Source organism: Felis catus, chromosome A2, assembly GCF_018350175.1.
Source record: "Felis catus isolate Fca126 chromosome A2, F.catus_Fca126_mat1.0, whole genome shotgun sequence".
NCBI classification, from domain to species: Eukaryota; Metazoa; Chordata; class Mammalia; order Carnivora; family Felidae; genus Felis; species Felis catus.
Window position 1 is genome coordinate 114,590,702 of NC_058369.1, and position 24,126 is coordinate 114,614,827.

The 24,126-nt window shown below is 41.2% G+C and overlaps 1 protein-coding gene across 2 annotated transcripts in view; it reads right to left on the reverse strand.

Annotated features, from left to right (window-relative positions):
- The window catches only part of RAPGEF5 (Rap guanine nucleotide exchange factor 5), a 226,731-nt gene that overhangs the window by 74,653 nt on the left and 127,952 nt on the right, over positions 1–24,126 (reverse strand). The window contains exon 10 of one of the 2 annotated variants that reach the window (XM_023250436.2): positions 20,434–20,508. The exons of the other annotated variant lie outside the window; for it this stretch is intronic. Within the exon in view, the coding sequence (XP_023106204.2) occupies positions 20,434–20,508 (75 nt within the window). The remainder of the gene's footprint in view (positions 1–20,433; positions 20,509–24,126) is intronic. 2 annotated transcript variants of the gene reach the window in all.

Sequence of the window (24,126 nt, forward strand, 5' to 3'; positions counted from 1 at the left end):
AAACGCAACATATTAATTGCACGTGTCTTCTCTTTTGTCTTGTCAATGCTTATTAAACATTCGCCATATTAAAACTGGCAAGTCATAAATCATTTAAACACTAAAACAATGAGCAAGCCCTATTTAGTAGTTATAGTGAACACATACTATATTCATTTACGTCACAGCCTTACTTTAAAAGGTGGGCAAAAAACTGCCCATTCTATCGTTTCGTTCATTTTTTCCCCCCCGGACATAAGATGGTCTTCAAATTTATCATGTACCAGTTTTGCCGGAATACAAGCAAAAATGGATCTCTAGTTAAAATCTCATCTAGGCTGAAATTCGCATGTCATGGGTGAGTGCACGGACTTTCTTCACCTCAGTCCCTTTTAAAAAGGAGAGAAGGCTGAACAATCACTCATTTCTGCACACACAGCTTCCACAGCCCAGAGCCTGCATGGCCCGCTGACGCGGCTCTCTGTTGGAGTCCGGCTCACTGCTGACCCAGCAGTGTAGAGCCCGACCCTGAGGGATGAACACTTCCAGAGTACATAGTGTGAAATTCTCCCAGTGTGTGACACCCAGCAAGGGGAAGGTAGTCCAGGAAAAAAAGAACTGTAAAATGCATGTCAGAAAACCTAGCTTCTGTATTTCTGAGGATTTGAGCAAAAGATTCAAGCAAGAAAAGTTGATAGTAAGTAGGCTTCACCTTAAAAATGATGTCACCTCTTTCAAAAGGGAAACTTGCCCCAGAGTTCCTACCATGTTTCTGCCGCTGGCAGAACCTAAAATTAGGTGCAAACATTAAAAACAAAATTTTCCCCAATGGGTAAAATGTACTAAGTCCGCTATACTTCATTAATCAGCGCCATAGATCTAACAGGGATGTCAATGTATTTTATTCACCTTTCATAAGGATACGAAGGCACTTATCTTGCCTTAAGTGTCAACCAAATCATTGATAAAATTATGGTTTCAACTGTTGATGTCCTGATTCCCAAGAAAATGTAGAGACAAAAATAAAAAAATACGGGTCACTGTAAACATTTTATGATAATTAAAAATATCTTTTAGCGGCAAATAATTTTACTATGTAAAACTGGTGTATTACATTTCAGCAAGGTCAGACGCTCAGTTACTGTGGCAATTAATGTTGGATATTCATTGTTAAACTCCCTGAGGACGGCAGTGTGACTCCTGTAACATGAATACCAATGTGTAATTGCTATCTTTCATTTCTCCAAAGGGGTTCTTTTGTTATCCATGTAGTTGAAGTGAAATAAGGTGGCTGGAGAGAGGGGCATATATTGACCAAAAAGAGAAAAAAAAAAGGCACAATATGGGTCTGAGATACCGAGACAAGGAAACAAATAATTCACTCAACAGTAGATCTGAAAGGACAAAAATCTTTCCCTGGTTTTCCTCTCATCGTAAGCCAATATTCATTTTATATGAGCCTGCTGTCATTCTGAAGTACATTTTACATTCTACATGCACGTGATATATGGCATTATTAACTTCCATGGGTCCTGCACATACATATGGATGGGAAGGGCTTCTCTAATGTCTGTGTAACTAATATGTATTACAGGGCTGTGCACAGAGCAGCCACACTCTGCTGGGCAGGGAAATAGCTGAATCATATTGATGTACTATCAAGAGCATCTTATGTCATAGTGATAGTTTCCATTTTGAAAACCTGTTAAAAAATAAAGGAAAAAGCAGAAAAATCGATGTATAAAGGGAGATGTAAGTTATCTAAAATTGCCATGAAAACATAAAAATCCTATGTATTATATCTGGCTTTCAAAAAAGAAGAGACTATTAATGCCTCGTGACCCATGCACTCTTACCTAATTGCTCTTCCTGAAAAAGAGCAGAAGTACCATGATTGAGGTTCTGAGGATGAAACTTCCTTCTGGTGCTTGCTTGGTCAAGGATAAAAGTATTTGGAAGGTCTAATGATGGAAAATTGATCAATGACAAATAGTTGGTCAAGTGTATGTAAAGGATTAAAATGGTTAATTTATAGTCAGTCATTCAACAAATAGAGGGTCTCCTATGGACAAGGCAGTGGGCTGGATGCCGAGTGGCAGGCAGAGATGAGTAAGCCAAGTCCCTTCCTCTTAACTAACAAGTTAACAGGCTCCCTAACAACGTAACTGTAACTTTGTAAGCACCCTAAGATGAGGCCAAATACAAGAGTCCACACAAAGATAGAATACATGGGGTGTGATAGTCAAAGATGACTCTGGGTGACAGGGAATGGGAATGCCATGAAATGGGACAAAAATGCAGAGAGAAATGGGTTTTGGTGCGACTGGTGAATTTAGTTTCAGATAAGTGATGTTTCAGAACTGATAATACATCATACTATAGATACTTAGCAGGTAGATACTTAGAAATAATGAACCAGGCTTCTGGTAGAGGTCAAGGGCAGAGACAAATTTGTGATTTATTCAAGTTTTGGGAGTGGATGAGATTGTGAAGGGAGAAAAGGAAAAAAGGGAACTATAAAGATGGGGCTAGGGGAAGAAAAAAACACAGAACGTAGGGGTAGAGGGTCAGAGTCTTGAGGAAAGCTAGTTATAGAGATTATGAAGAAGTAAAACCAAGATGAGCCCGAGAATCTGTAGGGCATGGTCTCAAGAGACTCAAGAAAAAAGGTGGTCTGTTGTTGTAAACTTTACAAAGATATGTCTAAGAAAAAGAGATGACAAGATCAGTTTGGTCCAGGGGTGAGAAGAAAGTGTTAAGGTGTGAGTGAACAGGGAGGAGGTACACATACGTACACACACACACACACACACACACACACACACACACACACGAAAGAACACTTCCTGGGAACTGAATTATAAAGGGAAGGGGTCATATTGCAGAGGCTGTGTGGCTGGGGAAGGAAGCAAGGAGGGGGATACAGGAAAGAGGGGACAAGATCGGGAACACAGTGGTGGGGTTAGGCTATAAGAGGATTGGCATTTCTTCCCCTCAGAGAAGTTCAAGGGAAGAAGCATGGATGGAGACTTAGAAAAAAATAAAGTAGGGAAAAGAAGGAAGTCAAAGTAGAGCATACGAGATGACATCCATCTTCTTAGCAGAGTGGGAACTGAGATTGTCTTCTGGAAGGAGGGGGTTCAGGCTAAACTTGGTGAAAACATGGCAGACAGCAGGACAGACAACAGGGGGAAAACAAGTTATGAAAAAGAGGGTTGTCAGGCAGCTTTGTAGACCATTACGGGTAGAAGCACATGTTTATGGTTATGTGCCTTTCTGCTGAAGTACTCAAAAACAGAGGGGAACAGCCAATGATGGGGCACACCTGAAGAATGTGCTGGCCAACAAAACAACAGGAGGTGACAAGAGAAGGGATTCGGGGTGCTGGTCAGCATACCATGAATGCAGTTCATCACCACACAGTATCTGTCTGGCCAGGGAAAAGAGCTGATGAACTGAGAAAACATGGAGGGGCTGAGGATAAGTCCCCAGAGAGCTAAGGGAGCAGGGAGGTGGTGGGTGAGGAAGCAGGTGGCAGTTTTGATCAAGGAGGCAAATATGTAAAGTGCAGCAGTTCAGAGTGGTAAAGACTGAGAGAGAGAAAAGCAGCCCCCAATATTCGGGAACTGGCCTGGCACTCACAGTTCAACTTGGGGTTCTCCTGTGAGCATCAGTGACTATGCAGAAAATTGACATCAGACAAGGCCACTCTGTGACTGTGATGGAACAAACACAAGGCCACAGGGTACACACATCTGAGCGCAGACAAAGCATGAATGTTGGCCAAGCTGGGGGAAAAAAAAAAAAAAGCCCAGATAACGAGCAACTGCTGTTTCTTTTCCAATTACCACTTTAGTTTTGCTCTAGTCTGCCTTCTCTGTAGATAAGACATAAGATATCCAGTTAGAGAGTTACCCCATTTCCTGACTGTGAAGCCCTGCTTCTTTAAACCCTCCCCCAAATCACTGGACACAAACCCAAGTCCTAGTAGGAGTCCTTTCTCCTAACCCCTAACCCTCCCTTCACACTGAGCTACCCCACAGCTCCCCCTGGTGTGAGGTCTCCGCCTCGGCAACAAGCAACAAACCCAGCTTGTCCGCCTACAGGTGTGTCCCTGGTGGTCTCTGGCTAGAGGACACAGACAAGTGTTAGAAGATGCTGCCTTGCCACTGATCTGAAGTGGTGTGGAGATGGTGGTTACCGGATTCAAGGACAAAAAACCAGAAACAAACATGTCCTTGTCAGGGTCATGAGAGAGTCATACACCGGAGCGTTCCTGAAAGTGGGAAGAGACTGCAGGGAACAGGGCTCATGACATGGTAAGGTAGGAGACAGGTAATAAAGCTACTGAGGAAAGTGGGAGAGCGTGTGCAGTGAAGGAAAGATGACCTGCGCGAGTGGCACAGGCCTTAGGAGAGAAGGGGCTTCCGAAGGTGCCACAAGATATGGGAGGGGAAGAGCGGCAGAGGGTGGATTCCCAGAGGGCACCAGGCTCCTTCATGCCTTTGCTTGTGGTAGTCATCCCTGGTTTGTACATGGTCAGTGAAAATGTCCACCTCTTCCCAAAACGCACTTGAGCCTCCAGATGAGCAGAAAAGAGTTCTTTCCCTACTCTTCTGAATTGATGATGGGAAGAACAAACTCCAAAAACTGAGCCAGATGGATTCTTCACAGCTGTGCCTATGGGATGCAGTTTGGGAAGAACAGGGAGGTGGGGAAACGGTGTGTGTGGGGGGGGGGGGTTCAGGGCAGATAAATGATTACAGGGAAGGCTTATTGATCACAGAATTATAGGACCACTGAATAGAGCCCATCAGGATCATGAACACAGAGGAGGGCTTTCCAAGTTTTCCCTGCTCCTCACCTTTGTTCCACTCTTTGGACAAATAGCTCTGATTTATTTCCTTTTTCTGGCGACACTGCTATCTTGCCTATGAATTCTGAAAGAATTATAGAACCAGTACCTTTGACTTACTTTAGATTACCTTCCTTGATCATGATCAGCTTCTGCACTTCTAAATCAAACCTTTTCTTTCATTTATTCCTATGAAAGACATTTATTTTTAAGATGAAAATACCTGGTAAATAATAAAAGTATTGATTTTTAAAAAATAAGTAAGGTAAAGAATTGATGCTCACAGTGTAGCAGGTCTTAACATATTATTCTGAACTAAGTTTCTGATTGTATTTATGTTTTCACTTATCACCAGCCCTAGCAAGAAAAAGTGATTACTAAGGGATTTCTCAGGCCTGCTGCAATTGTCACAACTATACTTGATTTTTCCATTATCACAGATAATGGAAAATGGCGTTCTCCCAAATACTTACATAAAGCATCCACTGGTGTTATCCCTGGTGTCATGTCCCTGCTGCTCTATGAGCATAACCTCTTACAAGAGTGCTTAATTGGGGGGGTTCATGGATGGGCTTTAGGGTCTCAGAGAACCCTCTGAAAGCATGTAAAATTTTTATGTGTAGGCACACTTTTCCAGTCTGAGTCCAGAGTTCTCAGTCTCCTTCAAGTCTATGAACCCCATAGAGTGCAAACCATTCCATATGATGGAACATCTATTTCTCACCTCACCTAGTAAGCCTTCTTTGCAAGCCCTGCCACTAACACCCTCCATCCAGATGAGGTGCCCAAAGAACCCTGTCATGATGCCCATCACACTGACCTCTAATCATCTGTCCTGTGTTCTCCACTAAGTGATGACATCTTGAGGGCAGGGACTGTGACTTCTATTTCTCTTTCTAACACACAGCTCAGAGCATGTGAGAATCACTTGATAAAGGTTTGCTGAATATGCAAATTAATGAACCAGCAACAGAGCAGAGCCAGTGAATTGCCTTTAAAAGGCAGAATCCCTGCTCAGGTCATGAGCTCAAGGTTTGTGAGTTTGAGCCCCACATCGGGCTTGCTGCTATCAGCCTGTGAGTCCAGAGCCTGCTTCAGATCCTCTGCCCCCCCCCCCACCTCTCTGCCCCTCCCCCGCTCACGCACATGCACGCATGTGCTCTCTCTCTCAAAATAATTTTAAAAACATTTTAAAAGGCAAAATTCTATGTTGCAAGGCGCAGAGGTGATTCTTACTGTGAGGTTTCCCTCCCTCTCCACTTAGTCACATTCCTATTTTACAGTGCTCATCACAGGAGCTAGTTGTGTTTCGAACTTGAATGTTATAATTATTTATTCTATCTACCAAAATAAGCTTCCATGCAACTAACATATAAGAGACCATGTAACTAACACAGCACTAGGAAGGCATTCACTAAATGGTATTGTCCTTGGGTCTAGGGCACATAAAAAGGGGGTGGGCATGAACAGATCAAATTGTGGGCTAAATTATGAACTGGGCAAGATGTATATTTTGTACTCTCTTATCTCCTCCTGCTCGGCCCTGATCGAGATCTTCAGCAACTTCTCATGGCCCAGTGTTCCATCATCAAACCTGTCTGAAGCAGGCAGCATCAGATAAACTTTCAGATGGAGAAAACAAAGAATCACCAGGCTTGATGCCATGGCATTCAAGAAGTCATACAAGCAGCACAAATTGTAATGCTGCTGCCCCTCAAGTTTATGAAAATAGTACTTAAAGATCTTAACTTATTTATAGGAAGGCATTTGCTATGGACTGAATGTGCCCCCCTCCCAAAATTCCTATGTTGAAACCTAATCTCCAGTGGGAAGGTATCTAGAGGTGGGACCTTTGGGAGGTGATTAGGTCATGAGGGTGGAGCCCTCATGAATGGAATTGGTGCCCTTCTAAAAGAGCCCCCAGAAAGTTCCTTTGCCTCTCCCACCACCTGAGGACACAATGAAATGATGGCTATGAACCAGAAAGCAACCTCTCATTACACTGTGAATTTGCCAAAGCCTCGATCTTGAACTTCTAGCCTCCAGAACTGTGACAAAAAAAATCTCCATTGTTTATAAGCCACTCGGTGTGTTGTGTCCTGTCATAACAGCCTGCATGGATTAAGACAGCATGCAGAGCCAAGAGCTTGTTAGGGCTCCTTCATCGCATGGCCTTCTTGGTCTAACCTTGAGCCTATCAGGCCCAGGCAGCTAATGCACTGGAACTCTAACCTAACTGTTGGAGGGGACGTGGTTTACCCTCATGCTGGTAGCCAAAGCAGGCCAAACTGCTTGGTGGGTCACACAATAGGTGTGTCTGAGTTTTGGTGAGGCTCAAAATTACTAGGGTAGCCAGTTTTCAGTCCTAGATGGTCTGTGTGGTTTGGAAAAGCCATCAAGGGTCAGAATTAAAAGAGAAGGGGGTTGGGAAGGGCTGAGCATTGTATCAGGACCACAGCTAAACCAGCTCAGGCCAAGGCAAAGCTCAAGAACCAGCAAAGGAAAAATGGAGTGCTGGCAGGAACAGAGTTAAACATGGCAGGGATCAGAGGAGTCGGTGAGACTGTGGGCACCTGTGCCCACCCAACTTGGGTACACAGAGACAGGCAGGTTAAGGCTGGTGGGACTTCTAGTGCATTAGCTGACTGGGCCTGATAGGCTCAAGCGCTGGGCAGATACTGAATTGTACTCTTTAAAATGTGAATTTTACCTCAAAAACCAACCAACCCACCCCCAAACTACCCCCAAACTGGGCTGTGATAAGCCTGTGGGCACAGGATTTTGCTGACTAGGGTACACAGGGCCCTATGCCAAGGAGCTACAAAGAGTTCTGAGAAACATGCCCTGGGAGGTATAGTTCATGTAGCTGGAATGTCTAAGAAAGGAAAGCTCAGGAGAATGAAATCCTGGTAGGTAATTTCCATTCTCTGAGCTACCCTTCCTGTGGGAGAGCAAGCCATAGGATTACTCATGATGTTCTGGAAAGGTGACCTTCCATTAATGGGTGGCCAGATAAAAGAGGCTGATTGTGTTTCAATTTAAGGAAGTACTGACAACAGATACGGAATGAGCTTTCCCTTAAGCTAGAGCAGAGCCTGTCAACAATATTATGCAACAAGGGAAGATGGTTCTTCAGTTAGAGTGGGTCCAGACAAGATGACCTTGGTGTCTTATCCGATATTAAGATTCCACAAAATTCACTGTTTTGACTTCAGCTTTCTCACAAAAGCCCAAAGTATTAGCTCTCCTAAATAGCAAAGACGCACATGATTTAGCAGTTAGGTATCTCTTCATCTTGTGCTACGGAAATTCACACACAGCTTTGAAAACCAAACCACCAATGCCCACATCTATTCTTGTACCGTAAATGTGGGTATGGCAGAAATAAAATACTTATCAGAAAACAAATCTCCCCAGCCAGAAACAATTTTGTCTGAAAACAACCTTCACAGAATTTGCTGACAATGTATCTCATGATTCTTTTTTCTCATGGAGAAAAAGTAAAAGTCTGATGAAGAGAATACACTAAGAAAAAGATTAAGTAAGCAGATGTGTGTCAAGGAGAGCAGTGGTTTAGACTTCCTGGACCACGAAGCACTGACCTGACAATTACATCTTTGCACGGGCTACTCTGGCACAAAGAGTAAATAATGATAACTGGTTCCTTTTTTTTTTCCCCCCAATCCCACACATACTGAGATTAAAACTCAACCGAAAGCCTAAAGAGAACTAATAGGATTCATCATCCCCAAACTCACAAAATCCAGGTACAGTCTGCTTTTCCATAGGCATAAAAGCAAACACAAAGTTGTTAGTGAATATGACCAAACTCCCACAGGAACCCGGTAAACATGTCTGGATGGAAAGCTGTGGCTGCTAGAGAAGAACGGTATTTATTAAATTTCATTGCCTCTAGTAATTATTATTATGTACAACAAGTTTTCTAAGGATCCTAATATCAGGGCAAGCCTAGGAATTTTATCCCGAGGCCAACTTCAGCAAGTCAACCTAATGAACAACCGAGAAGAAGAAATAGGAATAGGCTGAAGTATCTTGAAATATAAAGTCATTATCTTTTCATCCCAAGTATACCGCAATACGCTGTATTAGCTTGATTGATTACTCTGGCAAAAAAGGAGAGGCACACTCAGCTAGAGTTCTGCAAGTGTTTAATGAAGGGATTACTTACAGAAGGGCAGGTAGCTTGGAGGAAATTAACCAGAAAACGGTGACATAACCAGCAAAGAGGGAGATCTTAACCACCCTTGGGCTTTCAAGCAAGAGGAGGTAACAGTGAGGGCTGGATCCCACCGGGAGCTGGGGATGAGAATGAGAGGCTCCCAGGGAGGAGCTGTAGTCATGGAGGGGTGCAGTCATGGCCACAACTGTGGGAGGAAGTAGGACAGAGGTGGGAAGAACCACCACCCTGACCTTCCTTCCCTTCTGTGCTCTGATCTCCTGTGGGGGCCCCCAGTGGCCACATCCCATTTGGAGGTGGCATCCAAGAGAGCCTGGGTGATACAGTCCACAGGAGTCAGGACTCACTGGCCCACCAGCACAGAGCAGAGGTACAAATGGAGGAGAGGATGTAATGTAGATGGTGTGGCATGTCTGGCCTTTCCATTTTCAGAGAAGCTTGGGTCAACTTACCATTAACTTAGATGCTTCCACATAGGTCATGGAGTCCATCATCTCGTTGTCAGGAAAGCAACTCAAAAATCTAAGAGCTTTAGAGTAGCGCATGTTAGTATTCCCCTACCTGACTTAATCTAATCCCTGCATGCTTTAGCATCTTAATAGTCTTCCTACATGGGTTTACTACAATTCAGATTCCCCCTTGTTCCATACCCAACATTCCCTATGTGATCCCTGAGAGCTGTTAAACCATAAAGATGTCATTTTTATCATAAAAGCTTAAATTTTTTAGTTTATTTATTTTGAGAGAGAGAGAGAGAGAGAAAGAACATGAGTAGGGCAAGGTCGTCGAGAAGAAGAGACAGAATCCCAAGCAGGCTCCACACTATCAGTAAAGGCTTATATTTTGATAAGTATTTCCCAGCAAGTCCTCCTCTGGTTCCAGTATAAAAGTTCTTGGTTGAGGACCAGATTTGGGGGTGAGGATGAAGGGGAGAAAGGAGAGGGGAAATGGCAAGACAAGTTCTACTCTGATATTAGCTGCATGAGAACAGGGGCTTGGTTTCGTTCTCTGTGCTGTTGTTACCATTTGGAACAACAGTGCCTGTAAATCAATGATGGGCCTGGTGAATTATGGATAAGTGGACAGATACTGTCCATCAGAATGGCCCAAGATTAAGGACAGAGAGATAGGGGCAAGGAGGCAGGGGTTCAGCCACACAGGGATTCGGTCCAGATAGCAGGCTAGGGCAGAAAGGAGAAATTCAAGTTATAAGCCTACAGAACAAAAGGACAAGATCTAGAAGGCCTGTAGCTAGGAACTGATGCCCCAAAGTCAGATGTAGGCAAAAAGTCTGAGTAATGGACACAGCTCACCCATATGAGAAACGAAGCTTGATTCTGACTCCGAGACCTTGTGAGCCACTTCTCATCCAGGGACGGCCCTGTCCTCACAGAGAGTCTGGGTTCACAGCTGCAGAGGCAGCCACAAACTATCCTGAGTGGAGAGAAGTTACAGGGTTTGCCTTATCTAAAGTAAAATCCCACAACCATTTAATAGCTGTGTTCCGGGAGGAAAATGTACTCCCCAAATCCCAAAATGTCATTTGAAATATGAGGATTTATGCTTCTCAGAAGGTTCTTAGGCACTAAAAAAGACTGTGTATGCGAAAGGCCTAGCATCGTACCACCAAACTACCTTTATCATCACCAATTCCCAGATAAAATAATTTGCTGAACAATCAACACATATGGTCCATTTGTATTTCATTGGTAATAACCAATTCTTAGCACAAAAATCAAACTCAGATGATGGCAGCCCTTCAAAGAACCTATGACCTGAATTCAGTTAAACTGATAGTCACCAAAGCGAAGACAGACCTGCCTGAGTTCAAATCCTAGATTTGCTGGGTGGTCTTAACGGGGCTGTTCAATCTCTCTCAGCAACAGTTTTCCTTCCTGTGAAATGCGATAATACCAACCTTACTGACCTAGTTATGAGTGCTGGACATAGAGAAAGCACTCAATAAATGGATGCAGAACAACATAAAACTATACCATTAAGTGTATGCCATCCAAGCATATGAAGGACAAAATGTTACAAACTGAATTTTTATCAGGGCCTTGCTACAATTTTGTTCACATGTATGTGTTTAAATATCATCCATATTTAAAGAAACACAAATAATGTTATCAAACTTTTTCAGTTGCATTGAAAACTACTCCGTCTGGTGCTGTATGTACCACAGAGAGCCAGAGGCCATCACGGCAAGTGAATTACAGAGCTCACTGAACTTGGAGGAAAGAAGGCTGGATGCCCTCTGTTAGAGAACTGGGATGGGGATTGAGAAACCTCATTTTCATGGGAGTGCAAGATAGTTTCTCTCTGGCATCCACCTCACCCCTCAAGCCTAAGTCTCTCTCACCAAAAAGCCATATACTTCTAGAAGCTAAAATCTAAAAGAAGGGAGACAATGAATTTCAGTGGTCTCTGACTTTTACATTTTTCAAATAAAATTTTAAGCTTTTTTTTAAGGAGCTTTATGAGGTCCTCGTCTTTGGGAGGGGTTCCTGACTATCTGTAAGGGAGGAGTCAGCATCTTTTAGCACGAGCAAGTCTAACGTGTAAACATGAGAAAACATCAGCAGCAATCAACAACCTGTGACGTCAGCCATTGTCACTGGGGTCAGGCCACTGAATCCCCCTGCTTCTGTCAATTTTCTGCCCCAGACATGATGGTCATTTCCTTCTGAGACTCATGAGTTACATACACTCACCCTTGTTAGTGGACCCAAGGAAATAAATATACAAAGGATCAGCTGGGAATCACCCAAGTCTCACCTCTTAGCTTCTCTGGAATTAAGACGTCTAGGTCAAAAGGCAATTGAGGACATTGCCTTGTGCATATATGACCTGATAGAAGCCTACCTGAAGGTAATTCAGAAGATAGGAGGATGCTTCAAATCCTAGATCTGTAAGCATTTCCTAACATGCAGAAGAACAAAGGGGAAAAAATTCAACGACCAGGGTCCCTGGAGAAAAACTGTCAATATTTTGCAAATGTGAATTCCGTCAATACGTGGCATCCACGCAGACGGATACACTTGTGACGTATCTGCGAAAGCCTGAGATGATTTAGTGCCGGCAACAGCTCTTATTTCTGTCTCTCATTACTGGTTTATCCTGACGGCCCTCAAAATACAATACGTGTGTTACCGGAGACAGAAAAAAAAAAAAAAATCTGAAATCTTGTTTCCTAGATTTTATAAACGTGACAAATATAAATGTTATCTAGAAATATCTTCTAGTTTCCAAGTATTCTCAAATAATTTCAACTGCGTGTGTGTGTCCCTGCATGTGTGTGTGACATACTTGCAAAGTTATTCTAAAGGGAAAATATCTTGACACTCTCCCCAAGCAGCCGAGAGATGGGATGAAAACCTATGCTAAATTATGACTCAAAGTTTCCACATTTTAGTTGTAGATATCCTTGTCACTTGGGGTTTGAATAAGGCACAGTAGTTTTATAGAAGCCTTTAAAATCTGAGTAACAAGAGGACAGTAGGGATTTTTAGCACAGTACTTGATAAGCTAGCCCTGACTGTTCCCTATAGCTTTGGCTTCTCCTTCCAAATTCCTCCTGTAGGAAATTCAGTTATTTGAAAATACTTCGCCATTAAGTGAAAACCTAATTATCAACTGAAATTACTTGAAAAAGCGAGCTCTGAACAGACTCAGAAGTATTCTTCAAATTTACAAAGTTGTGAATACTTGAAATTTGCTACGAGTAGATCTAAAGTGTTCTCACCACACACAGACATACACATATCATGTGACTGTGAGGTACGGATATGTTAATTACCTTGATTGGGATAATCACTCCAATGTATGCATACATCAAAACATCCCATTGTACACTTCATATGTGGTTTTTATTTGTCAATGATATCTCAGTAAAGCCAGAAAACAAGTTTTAATAAAAAGTAAAGAAAGTATAAAGTAATATGCTTGGAAAATGGAAAGGCTCCAAGTCAAGGAACTCTGTAACTCTTCCCAAATCTCTTTTGCGTTTATGTAAATGTGTGTTTACGTGTGTGTGTCTGCGTGTGTGCACACATATGCATGCATTTTTAACTTTAGAGAGGGCAAAGCAGTAATAAAAGAGGCAGCCTGAGTACTTACGCAAGTTAGGGAATGAAAAATTCCTAGTTAGCGTACCAACTGCTAGATCATATGGCATGGAGACAAGGAAACACAAGCAACTTAAGAAAATATTCTTGTTTTTTCATGTTTTGTACATTCCTTGGTGTTTTTAGAGAGGCACACCTTTGGTCTCTGTAGTAAACATCTCAAAAACCTCATTCCGCAGCTTGAAAGCAGACTGGGAGAAAGGTAAGATTGTATTACTCTTGGTTCATTGCAAAAGTATAGAAAGTTGGTATTAAAATAGGTCAAGAGAATTTAAAAGGCAATGAAATATTGCTAAAACTATGTGAGAGGCATACAAACAAAATTAGAAGGTAAAAAAAAAAAGGGAGAGACGTGGTTAAAATAAGACAAAAATAAATTTGGTTGCATAGTATTGGTCTTTCTCCCTCTTTTTCTGGGGTGGGGGATGGGTGTGTGTGAAGAAAAGATACACTGGAAAGAAATGGAAGTACTTCAATGATACAATATAGATAAAAATACTTTCTATTTTTCTGAATATTAACTTGTACTTGGGTGCCAAAGAGGATCGAAATCATCATAGACAAACCTGCCTAGGGTAAAATCCTTGCTCTGTAAACTGTGACTCAAGATTCAAAGCTTTTGTCTACTTTTTACCAAGTATGAATGCTCCCAAAGGCTTGTCTACACTTAGAAACTGACTGTTGGTGATGAATCTCCCGGTCTTTTCTGCCTGCTTTTTCAGGTAAATTCCCTATAGTACAAAATCTTTCATTGAAAGCTGAAAATCTCCATAGAACTGGAAACCTGGATCTGGTAAAACTGGATTTGTACAGATTTGGTTTGGTTGAACTTGGGAAAAACATCTCAAACCACCTACAAATGCCTTCTCTGTTGGATTCAAACATTGATTGAAAGCCTAGCGCTAGACACTGGGGATGAAAGTCCAAATAAAAATGGGGATTGCCCTCAAAGAGTAAATTCTTTATAGGAGAGCTATAAATCTGCATTTTTTTTTAAAGGAGTAGTTTGGAGCTAGGCTGTGGATAGTGGTTAGTTAATGAACTTATTAGCCAGTATAAACAGCTAGTCCACTTCCTTGTTATTTCTAAGAGTTCAAGGCAGTAAGATCTAACATTTTTTTGGTTTGTCATTATTTGGGAATTGCATTTCTCAATCCTCTTCAGGACATTCTGAACTCAGGAAAACAATTCCAAGTATTTAATGACTTGACATGAAATATAACTATAATACCCTGATAGCAGAGGTACTTGTAGCTGGATATGCTCGATCAGCCATCTGTCCCATATCAACACTATTTCACAGAGAGTAAATTTTTAGAAGTTCTATCCACAGGAGTATTTTTAGAACATAAAAGAACAGAATGATTCTTGGCATTGATAGACATGTTCCATCATAGTAGAAAATGCCTACTGAAAGCCTCCTGGGTAATCAATTGTTATCTGCTATAAAATGGCAACAATTTCCCAAGAAGTACCAACACTCAAAAGTAAGGATGCTGATGAATTTGGGGGGAGGGGGGTGGTGTCTTCAAGTTAAGAAAAGAATTTGAGAGGTAGAAGAAATCTTAGAGCACTCATCTCCTAACTCTATAGATGAGAAAACTGAAGCTCAAAGAGGTAATGTGACTCACTCCATTTGTACTCAATATATTTAATTTGGAGGAAGTTGGTTAACAGAATTTTAATTCCACCAGAATAAAATGGATTTTTTAAACACTGGTAACAAAATAGTAAATCAACTGAAGACAGAAGTGAAAAGTTCAATTCTAGAAGAAATAGAAGAAAATAAAATTGAGTATCTGGCCACAGAATGGGGAAGGACTTTTTCATTTTCACGGTATTTTTAAAAATTAAAAAATGTGAATCAACTGTTTTGCTCATATACATATAAAAATAAGTAAACAAGAAACAAATGGGAGAAAACTACATGCAGCAAATAGGATGCATATGCTTAATATATAAAGAACTTATTCAAATCAATGAGAAAAATTCCAATGGAAAAGTGGGCAAAGGAGGTAAACAGGTTATTTATAGAAGAAAGATAATGGATTGATATAAATTGCAAATATCCAACCTCATAAGAAATTTGAATTTGAACTAGGTAATACTTTCCCCCCATCAACCAAAAAAAAAAAATAATTAATTTTTTCCCCTGAGAATCACAATGTTCAATGAGGGTAAGGGTGAGGACATTACAAAACAAGTACTTTCACGTATCGCTGATGTAAGTGAAAACTGGCACAAGCTTTATGGAAAGTGAGCAAAAACATAAAAGAGATGAACATTTCATACCTGTAAGTAGAAATTACTAAGCTAGGAGTTTATCCTTAAGAAATATAAAATTAGGGCGCCTAGGTGGCTCAGTCGGTTAAGTATGAGACTCTTGGTTTTGGCTCACATCATGATCTTGTGGTTCATGAGTTTCCAGGTCCAGCTCCATGATGACAGTGCAGAGCCTGCTTGGAATTTTTCTCTCGCTCTGTCTCTACCCCTCCTCTGCTCACACACACACACACACACACACACACACACACACACGCGCTCTCTCTCTCTCTCTCTCTCTCTCAAAATAAATCAAACTTTATTTTAAAAATTTAGGTAAAAAATTTTCTAGAGTTGTACATGTCAGATCATTTATAACAGCAAAATTTGTAAACATATTTGTGCCCAAACTGAAGGGTGATTAAGTAAAGTACACCACGAAAACATAAGGCAAGACTCATAATGTATATACTGACACACTGGGCAAGGTGAGGGACAATCATGGTTGCCCACTAAATTTTTCTTCCTGTAGCTTTCTAATATTTCTAAATTTTCTGCAAAAGCCGTGTATTACTTTTGCAATCAGTAGAACAATTTTAAACCAAAAAAAAAAAAAATCTTTCACAGAAATGTGCTATAAACTCCAGCAAGGTGCCTAATACCTTGCTGTCGATTGTTAAAACACCTATAACCTCTTCAAGAAACTTGTTTTCAGAAGCAAATTCAATCAGTAAAACAGGCCCCAAACTATAAACAGTATACTATTTTAAAAAGTGTATTTCGTAGCTAGCACATGGGAGGAGGGGAAAACGGCAAATGCCAACAATATGCAACTTTCTTTAGATTTGAGAAGTATGACCTTTGCCTTTTATGATTTATGTCCTTTCCTGGTCCTAACCCAGGAAGTACAAAATGATGCTGAATTTAGCAAATGCCTCACAGGAATGTGAAGTAACAATTTTCTGGAAACAAATACCTTATTCAAAGTATGCCCCTTTCTTCTGTGTGTAGGGTGGTCCTCTTCAGTCTCCTATCTTTGTTCTCTCCCTCCGTACAGAGGGGAGGGGGCCTTTGAGGCTCAAATCACATCTTGCTCACTCCTGTCTCTGCTCTGTTTTGTGTGGTGCCTGGGTCATAGGTGCTCAACAAATGTTTTTCTTAATGAATGAAGGCAAGACTGAATTAATCTTAGCCAGGTATTTGAAAAATCTGCTCTATATATGAAAAGGAGAAAGTTCTACTGAGCTTAAAAATTGGGCCCTCAACCAAGTTAATTTTATGTGTAATGGCTGAATGATCACTACTGGCAGCAGCAAGCTGAATAGCTATTTGGCTGCCACCCATCCTCACCTACTAGGATTCTTTCTCATCGTGTCTCTGAGCTCGGGCTTGGGAATCCGAGATAAGCTGCTAATGGTAGACAAACTCAATGTCTGATGAGGGATGCTGGCTTCTGTCTGAAGATCTCAGCGCAGTTAGGTAAGTGACCGAATTCTCCAGCGTTGGCAGGTCACCACATTCAACCAAGGAATGCACTGTCAATTCCCTCCGGGTCTCCCATGAGCCTGTGTTACCCAGCTCTTCTCTTTAGGGCCCCTCAGACTGCTATGCCTGCAGCCTGCCATCCTCTGTCACTCAGAAGGAAGAGACACCATGTCTGGCTTTTCTCTTCTGGATTGAAGTAGTCTCAAAAACTTAGGTTTAGGCCAAAATGGACTAGCAAAATTTCTTCCACCATATTCTTCACCAGAGGTTCTGGAGTCACCAGATGTGATACGTAAGAGTAGAGATCAGGGCAAAGATGCCAAAGTGGCAAGCCTTGCAGAGGCGTGGGGGGGGGGGGTGCACAACAAGAGAAACAACAGCTGCAGGTGTTGAATACACCTAGGGCTCTCTGATCTTTATGAACAAGGATTTTTCCAGGGTGTGGTGAACTTTCCTCAGGTCTGTGCAGATCTCTGCTCTATGCCAAGATTATGAATAATACTGAAGGACAGGAATCTGAGATTTACCGAGTTGGGACGGAAATGTGATCTACTTAAAATTGAGATAAAGTCAGGCTTGATTGCCAAATTATAATGGAAATGGCATTTAATAGTTCAACAAGTCATGAAACGTTTCTGTCCACAAGCATCTGGCATTCAAGTATATTCCTCAGAAGACAATCAGAATAAAAGTGGCTCTCTGCTTCGTTCCAAGATTTCTTCTCTTGGATTTTAAGGTTAGTCAGAATTCTGCCTCACCCACACTCAAAATCTTCCCTTTACCACCTTGGTTGGCTTATCCCTTAACCTCAAACCTGTTGCTCTACATCTACACATGCTCTACACATGGGGCCATGTGTGCTACGTGTCTCTGCCATTTTTATATTTTGTAGTTCTGTTCACTTACATCTTTTAAAATTCCAGTCATACAAATTACTAGAGAACACAGTATTATCTCCATGGCTTCAATTACCCTCTTGGTTCCCATGTTTTTAGAGTTATCTCTGAGTATTGTTTTAATACTGAGATAATTTTTTAGAGCTCTGCCTCCCTAGGGATATTTGATGAAAAGCACTGAATGATCCCATTTATTTTTTGCGGACAAAATTGCTTGTGCCTGCTTTTGGGAGTTGCTGGGTTAATTTTCTGATAGGGAAACTGGTAATAAATAGGGGAGAAGCAGTTCATCAGAAATGTTTTATGGGGACAAAGGTTATTTCAATCAAGCTAGCCTCACTTTACGTCCCCACAAACTCCATTTTTAGGAACACAGATAAAAACACCAAGATTGAATTATAACTTTCTCTAACAAACCTAAAAGATCTCTAGTTATTATTTTTATTAATGATTTTTTTGCTTCTGATTACAGACATTAAAAGGTATCTATTTTTACAAGAAGAATATCATTAATGGACATATTTCTAAACTTTTCTTGTGATTAACAAACTTCCAACAGAATTAATGGACTGTATAGTATTTATTGCCCATTTTAGAGGAACACTTTATAATCCTATTTAGCAGGTGCCAGTTTTTGATTGAAAGTTTTTCTTACCCAAACAATCAGGACACAGGATATCTCAAGTTCTTCCCATTGGCTATGACTCTCAGAGGAAAACTCCAGGATACTCAGACTGATTGCAAAAAATAACGCATCATCACAATCCCCCAATTTGTAATAACAGTAAGTTCACTGAGCAGCAAGAAAGTGATAGCATCCATCAAGCATAAAATTCAGTTTAGGATTTTATTATGCATTGCACCATTTGGGGATCATTAGACTTCTGTATTCATAAGAGTGTCAATATGAAGCTTGTTTTACCTCTATAAATCCTAGCCAAGGCAAGATCATGAAAGGTTTAGGGACTCATCTGTCTGAAGTACCATTCTCTCTCCTTATTGACTGCAGAGGGCCAAAATTTTACCTTATTTCTATCCTACCCCCACTTTTGCAATCACCAAGATATGCTCTTATGACTCATTAAGTTTTCATGAGCCTCCCTACAAATCCCTACCCCCAAGCCACTTCCTGCCATCTTAATTGTCTTATTATCACCATTAGTCTCTCCCTCTATGTGTTTCTTGGATCTCGAGGAGCCCCTAATCCTTTATTCTGACTCAGCTTGCCTCAATCATGCCCAGCCATTCCTGGAACCTGAACAAAGAGGACATTTACAAGGGCTTCTTAAAATTGTTGAGCCTTGTTCACTTAATTATGGACAAATGTACAGTAAATGAATCTACATGCCATATCTTATTTCTCCATTTTTTTTTTAATATAGGAGGGAAATCCTGGAAAACAACAACCACCAGAAAAATTAAGAAATCTATTCCAGGTAAACCTAAGGGCTGTAGCATCAACTTCTACAGAAAAAAAATAAACCTTTCCTGCTTCAGTAATGGAATGGACTTTTTTTTTTTAATTGAAGACAAATTTTTATGTAATGAAAAATAAGAACATGGTCATGTTTTAAGTAAAATGTGGGTATTTAACATGATTTATCAGAGAAATATGTACTGCACACTTGGCCGCAGTCTGTTATGTTCTGTTATGGTATTTTAAGCAATCTTCTATTTTTGCTATCTTAAGACAACATTTAGGGCTGCTGTATGCCAGATGGAATCCTCCTTCAATCCATTTCCCATTGCAAAAGGAAAAAAAAAATTCTTTCCATCTTATATGGAAATCTTTTATACATTTCTTTTCCTCATCTTTATCAACTGAAGTATTTGAATCACTCAGAAATCACCAAACTTTGGCTGAATCAATATGAGGCAAACATTATACCACAGAGTAAGTATTTTTAAAGTGAACATATAAGCTTATGTCATTAACAGAAAGTATTCACATGACACGCAAGCTCAAAATTCATTTCTATAAAAACAGGACTGAATCACAGCCAGCATTTTCAAGAAAATGATAGTGTCGTGGTGTATTTTAGGGTAAAGCTAAAGAATCAGAACTGAGCTATAATTGGACATTCTGCCTTCCCAGGGACTTTAGCTCAAGTTCACGGACTGGAGCTCCTCACACGAAATCCTTAGTTTATGCTGGTGACTGCTTCTGTAAAACCAACAGAGAAGCCTGTGAAAAAAGGAAGCGAGTGTGACCCATCTTCCTGCAAACCCATTCTGGCGCTGCAGCAGAGGAGTCTCAAAAATTCAACTGTAAATCACCTTCTTCTCTCTTGCTTATTAAATTCTTCACAAGAGCTCAAAGCTATCTGGCTAGGAGCACACAATTTTTGGCTAAGCCTGTAAGGTTCTGCATCCTCTGGCCCCCGTGTCCCTCCCCCTGCGGCCATGCCCCAGCCACTTGGTTCTGCCCCCGGGGCTGCAGCATCATCTCTTGGCATGAGCCGTTCACACTGGCATCCTCACTCGTGTTCCCTCATCTGCCAGCAATGCCTGTCTTTCCTCAGTTCTCCTAGTGATGCCTCTGGCCCTTCAGATTCTCTCTTCCTCAGGGACGTATGCATGTCTCCCTAGACCCCTGTGACAAGCTTCCATAGCACTCTGCAGAACACTTACCACACAGAAAACTGTGAATTCAGCCTCTGAATTTCTTGCAGTGTTAGCTCTCTGCAGGCTTTGATGTATCAGGACCTTCCACAGGAATGAAAGCACTTTATGAGTTGGTACCTATGTCTTCCTTCTCCCTGAGATCTCTTCATGTTCTTATTTCTCCAAGCCTCAGTGGTACACAGTTGTCATGAAATACTGTCCATCTGTCTGTGAAGGACTGTCCATCTGTCTGTGCATCTTTTCCCTACCTTTTGGTGTTAAGGCATCCATTATGAACAAAAAATGAAACCAAACCACCAAAGATTTCTAGTGTTACCTAATCAGACAACAATCTAGAAGGTAGTGATATTGTTATATTATTAGCAATAATGCAGATCAGGCCTTGATGGGGGTAGAAAGGAAAATAATGCAAGGTTGTCCAGGGTCTGGAGTAAGATATGCCACTGAGGCAGGGGGTGGAGGGGGGGTGGTGGTGAGGGCATAAACAAGAGAAAAATAACCTGATTCTCAATATCTCATTTTAATGATTTCTCAGACATTTTATTTAAAAAATTTTTCTAATGTTTATTTATTTTTGAGAGAAAGAGAGAGGCAGACAGAGAGGGAGACACAGAATCTGAAGTAGACTCCAGGCTCTGAGCTGTCAGCACAGAGCCCGATGTGGGGCTTGAACTCATGGATCAGGAGATCATGAACTGAGCTGAAGCCAGACGCTTAACCAACTGAGCCACCCAGGTGCCCCTCTCAGACATTTTAGAGACGATACAACTACTTTAATTCTATAAGAGTAAGAACTTTATCAACCTAGGGAGCAGCATCTGTCCATGGGGAATACAAGATCTTTGAGAACATGATCTTGATAAATCTAACTGAGCCAGTATCACTTTTCTTAACTGGGCTTTTTAAAATAAACTTGAATATTAAAAAAAACAAATGCCATAATGACAAATTTCTCTCTTTAAAAACGTTGAAACTCATTTAAAAAAAAAAAAATCAGTGTCGGGACTTGCAATGGGCTTCTTGTGAGAACTTAAAAACAGAGCTAATGAGCAGATGGCTCCACCAGACAGCATGAACACGCCGCTTTCACTGGCAGCTCAGCTGCCATTTTCCTGACAAATAAACAAATAAATAAATAATTGCAACAAACCAGAATTTAAAGAGCACGGGAAGCGAACCACACTTGTAAGCCTTGCTGTGGAATGCAGAGGAGCATGGGCTGCTGCAGTTGTGAAATGTGTTTATCAGGGGTGTTTCCCCCTCTCAATGTCTGTCACAGTAGTAAAACACTTGAATAAATACCGTCTTGGAGATTGCTTGTTTCCATGTGTGAATTTCCCCCCCAGCTCACTTGTAAACTTCTGGGAGGCATGAACCATCTTCTACCATTTTTTGTGTTACTCTGTGGCCATATTAATCCTGATCAAAAATGAACTCGAATCATTCATTCAAATAAGTCTTCTTCCTATGAAAGGGGACCTTAGCACAAAACCAATGCAAAGTCAAGTTTTCGTTATTAAGAAAAACAACATCATGTCTACACAGCGGTTTGTCAGGCAGGCAACTTAACATATTATGAATTGCCCATTATATGTACCTGAATTCTCACTTTATTATTAAGCAATAATGTTACAAAAACATTCTGTTTGTAGTTAAGTAGTTTCTTGGTTAAACTAAATTGTTGATAAACTTTGAGTAATGCCATGGTTGCTCTAAACTTTACTTGCCTACATACATAATGCAAGTTTGAACACAGAATGATAAAACCACTTTTGCTTTTAGTGTTTCACGTAGAGTAAAAAGAGGGCTTTCACCTTATGCTTAGCCTTGTTTTTAAAACAAAGTAATAGACCAAAGAGAAGTTGGAAAAAGGCAGAGACTAACTTTTAATAGGTGAAATAAGAGGGACAGCAGCCAGAATACCCTAGGTCTCCCCTAGTCATCTGTGAACAAGGAAGCCTTTGACGTAGGCAGAATTGCAGGATGAGGCTGCAGGAAACAGGGAAAAGGAAATCCTGGTTGAGGCTGAGTGACAGGGACGCTACCCTGGCAGCAGACTACGCCAAGGTTAAGTTTCAGAATGTGCAAAATCCCCTTCCCACCCATATTTCATAAGTGAATGGGAAAGGGGGAAGGAAGTAGGGTGGGTCCTCAGTCTTAACAAAGGAACTGGAGAAAACCGGTGGGGAGAGGGAGGGCTATAGACAGAGTCCCTAGGGAAGCACTGCTTAGCAGAGCTCTCACACACATTTTACAGACCCACATTTCTGCACTTCAGAATTTAGGAACTCACTTTAGCAGCTACTACTGCCATGTATACACTACAAGTCAATATGCTACCAAAGCTACATTTTAGGAATGGTTTGGTTCTTCTGGGCAATAGTACCATTGTGTCCCAGAAAAGTATCCACCTCTAGATATATTCTTTAATACAGCTATTTCACGGCTACAAAAGTATGAGCAGTTTACATGCTGTTCAAATCTAACTTAGGACTCAAACGAAGCAGGCACCTTCGCATTCTCTTTTATCCTTCCCACATCTGCCACCACCATCCCTTCCTTATGTAATTGTTCTGTCTGTTCCATGCAGGGTGGTCCTGGTCATTCCTCTTTCTTGAGACGATCATGATTCTGGATGTCCCAGGTTCCTGTCCTTATCAGCCCTGCCTCCTGCAATGACTGGGGAGAGAAGACGCAGCCAGAAGCCATCAGACTTGAGTCCGCTCTAGCCCAGCTCTCACATCACACTTTACCTCTGCTGTAACAGAGAATCCTGTTTCCCTGGGTGTAAATTCTTCTTCTAACTTCTGTGTATCTCTCTGGAGATTATCAACACTGTCTCCTTATATCTCAGTTATCTGCGTCATTGTCTTCTCTCTACAACCTGACTGTACTTCTTCAGGGTAGAAGCCACCATAGTTATTCTGAATCCCCTAGGACACCGGCTTTAATAAAGGTATATGGAATGAATAAATGATCAAGAGGATTCTAAAATAACAGCTTAGTGATGCCAACTCAGATTACATGGGTCAAGAGAGCATCCCTAAAATCACAGATAATTCTGAACAAGGCGCACACATCACTGCAGGAAATGCCAAAGCTTTGGCTAAATTAATTTTAATTATTAAAATTAAGATCAGTTAATTTTGTGGCTACCAGAGACTCTGTCTGCCCAAGGTATTTTCCAATGGTCTGGTATGAGAAGATGGTTTGTGCGGTTCCCATGCTGTAAGCCAGAACCCTGACCCGACAATTTGCCAGGGAGATAAACACTGAGTGCTCTAGATACTCAGGTGTCTGTGTCTCAGACACCTGAAACATACTGCAAGGAAACAAAGCAAGGTAAATGTCTTGTAGCTTTTCACCAAAGGTGACCAACCATTCTAATGCTAAACAGAACATTCTTATGTCTACCACTATACCAAAGAAGCCTTAATAAAAACTTAAAAAATGCTTAATATAACACACATTCTTACCCCGCACCCCTCCCCATCACCAGCCATCAAATACTGCCAGTTTTACCATCTCAGTGACTCCTGTCATCTACAGCCTTCTTATTTCCCAAGTTACCACCTTGGTTCAGGCTTTCACCTTTCACTGACTCACTATCATAGTTTTCTAAGGATTCTCTCCAACACTTTCCTCTTTTCCACTCATTTTTTCCTCTAAGCCAATGCCAGAAAGATCTTAGGAAGACCG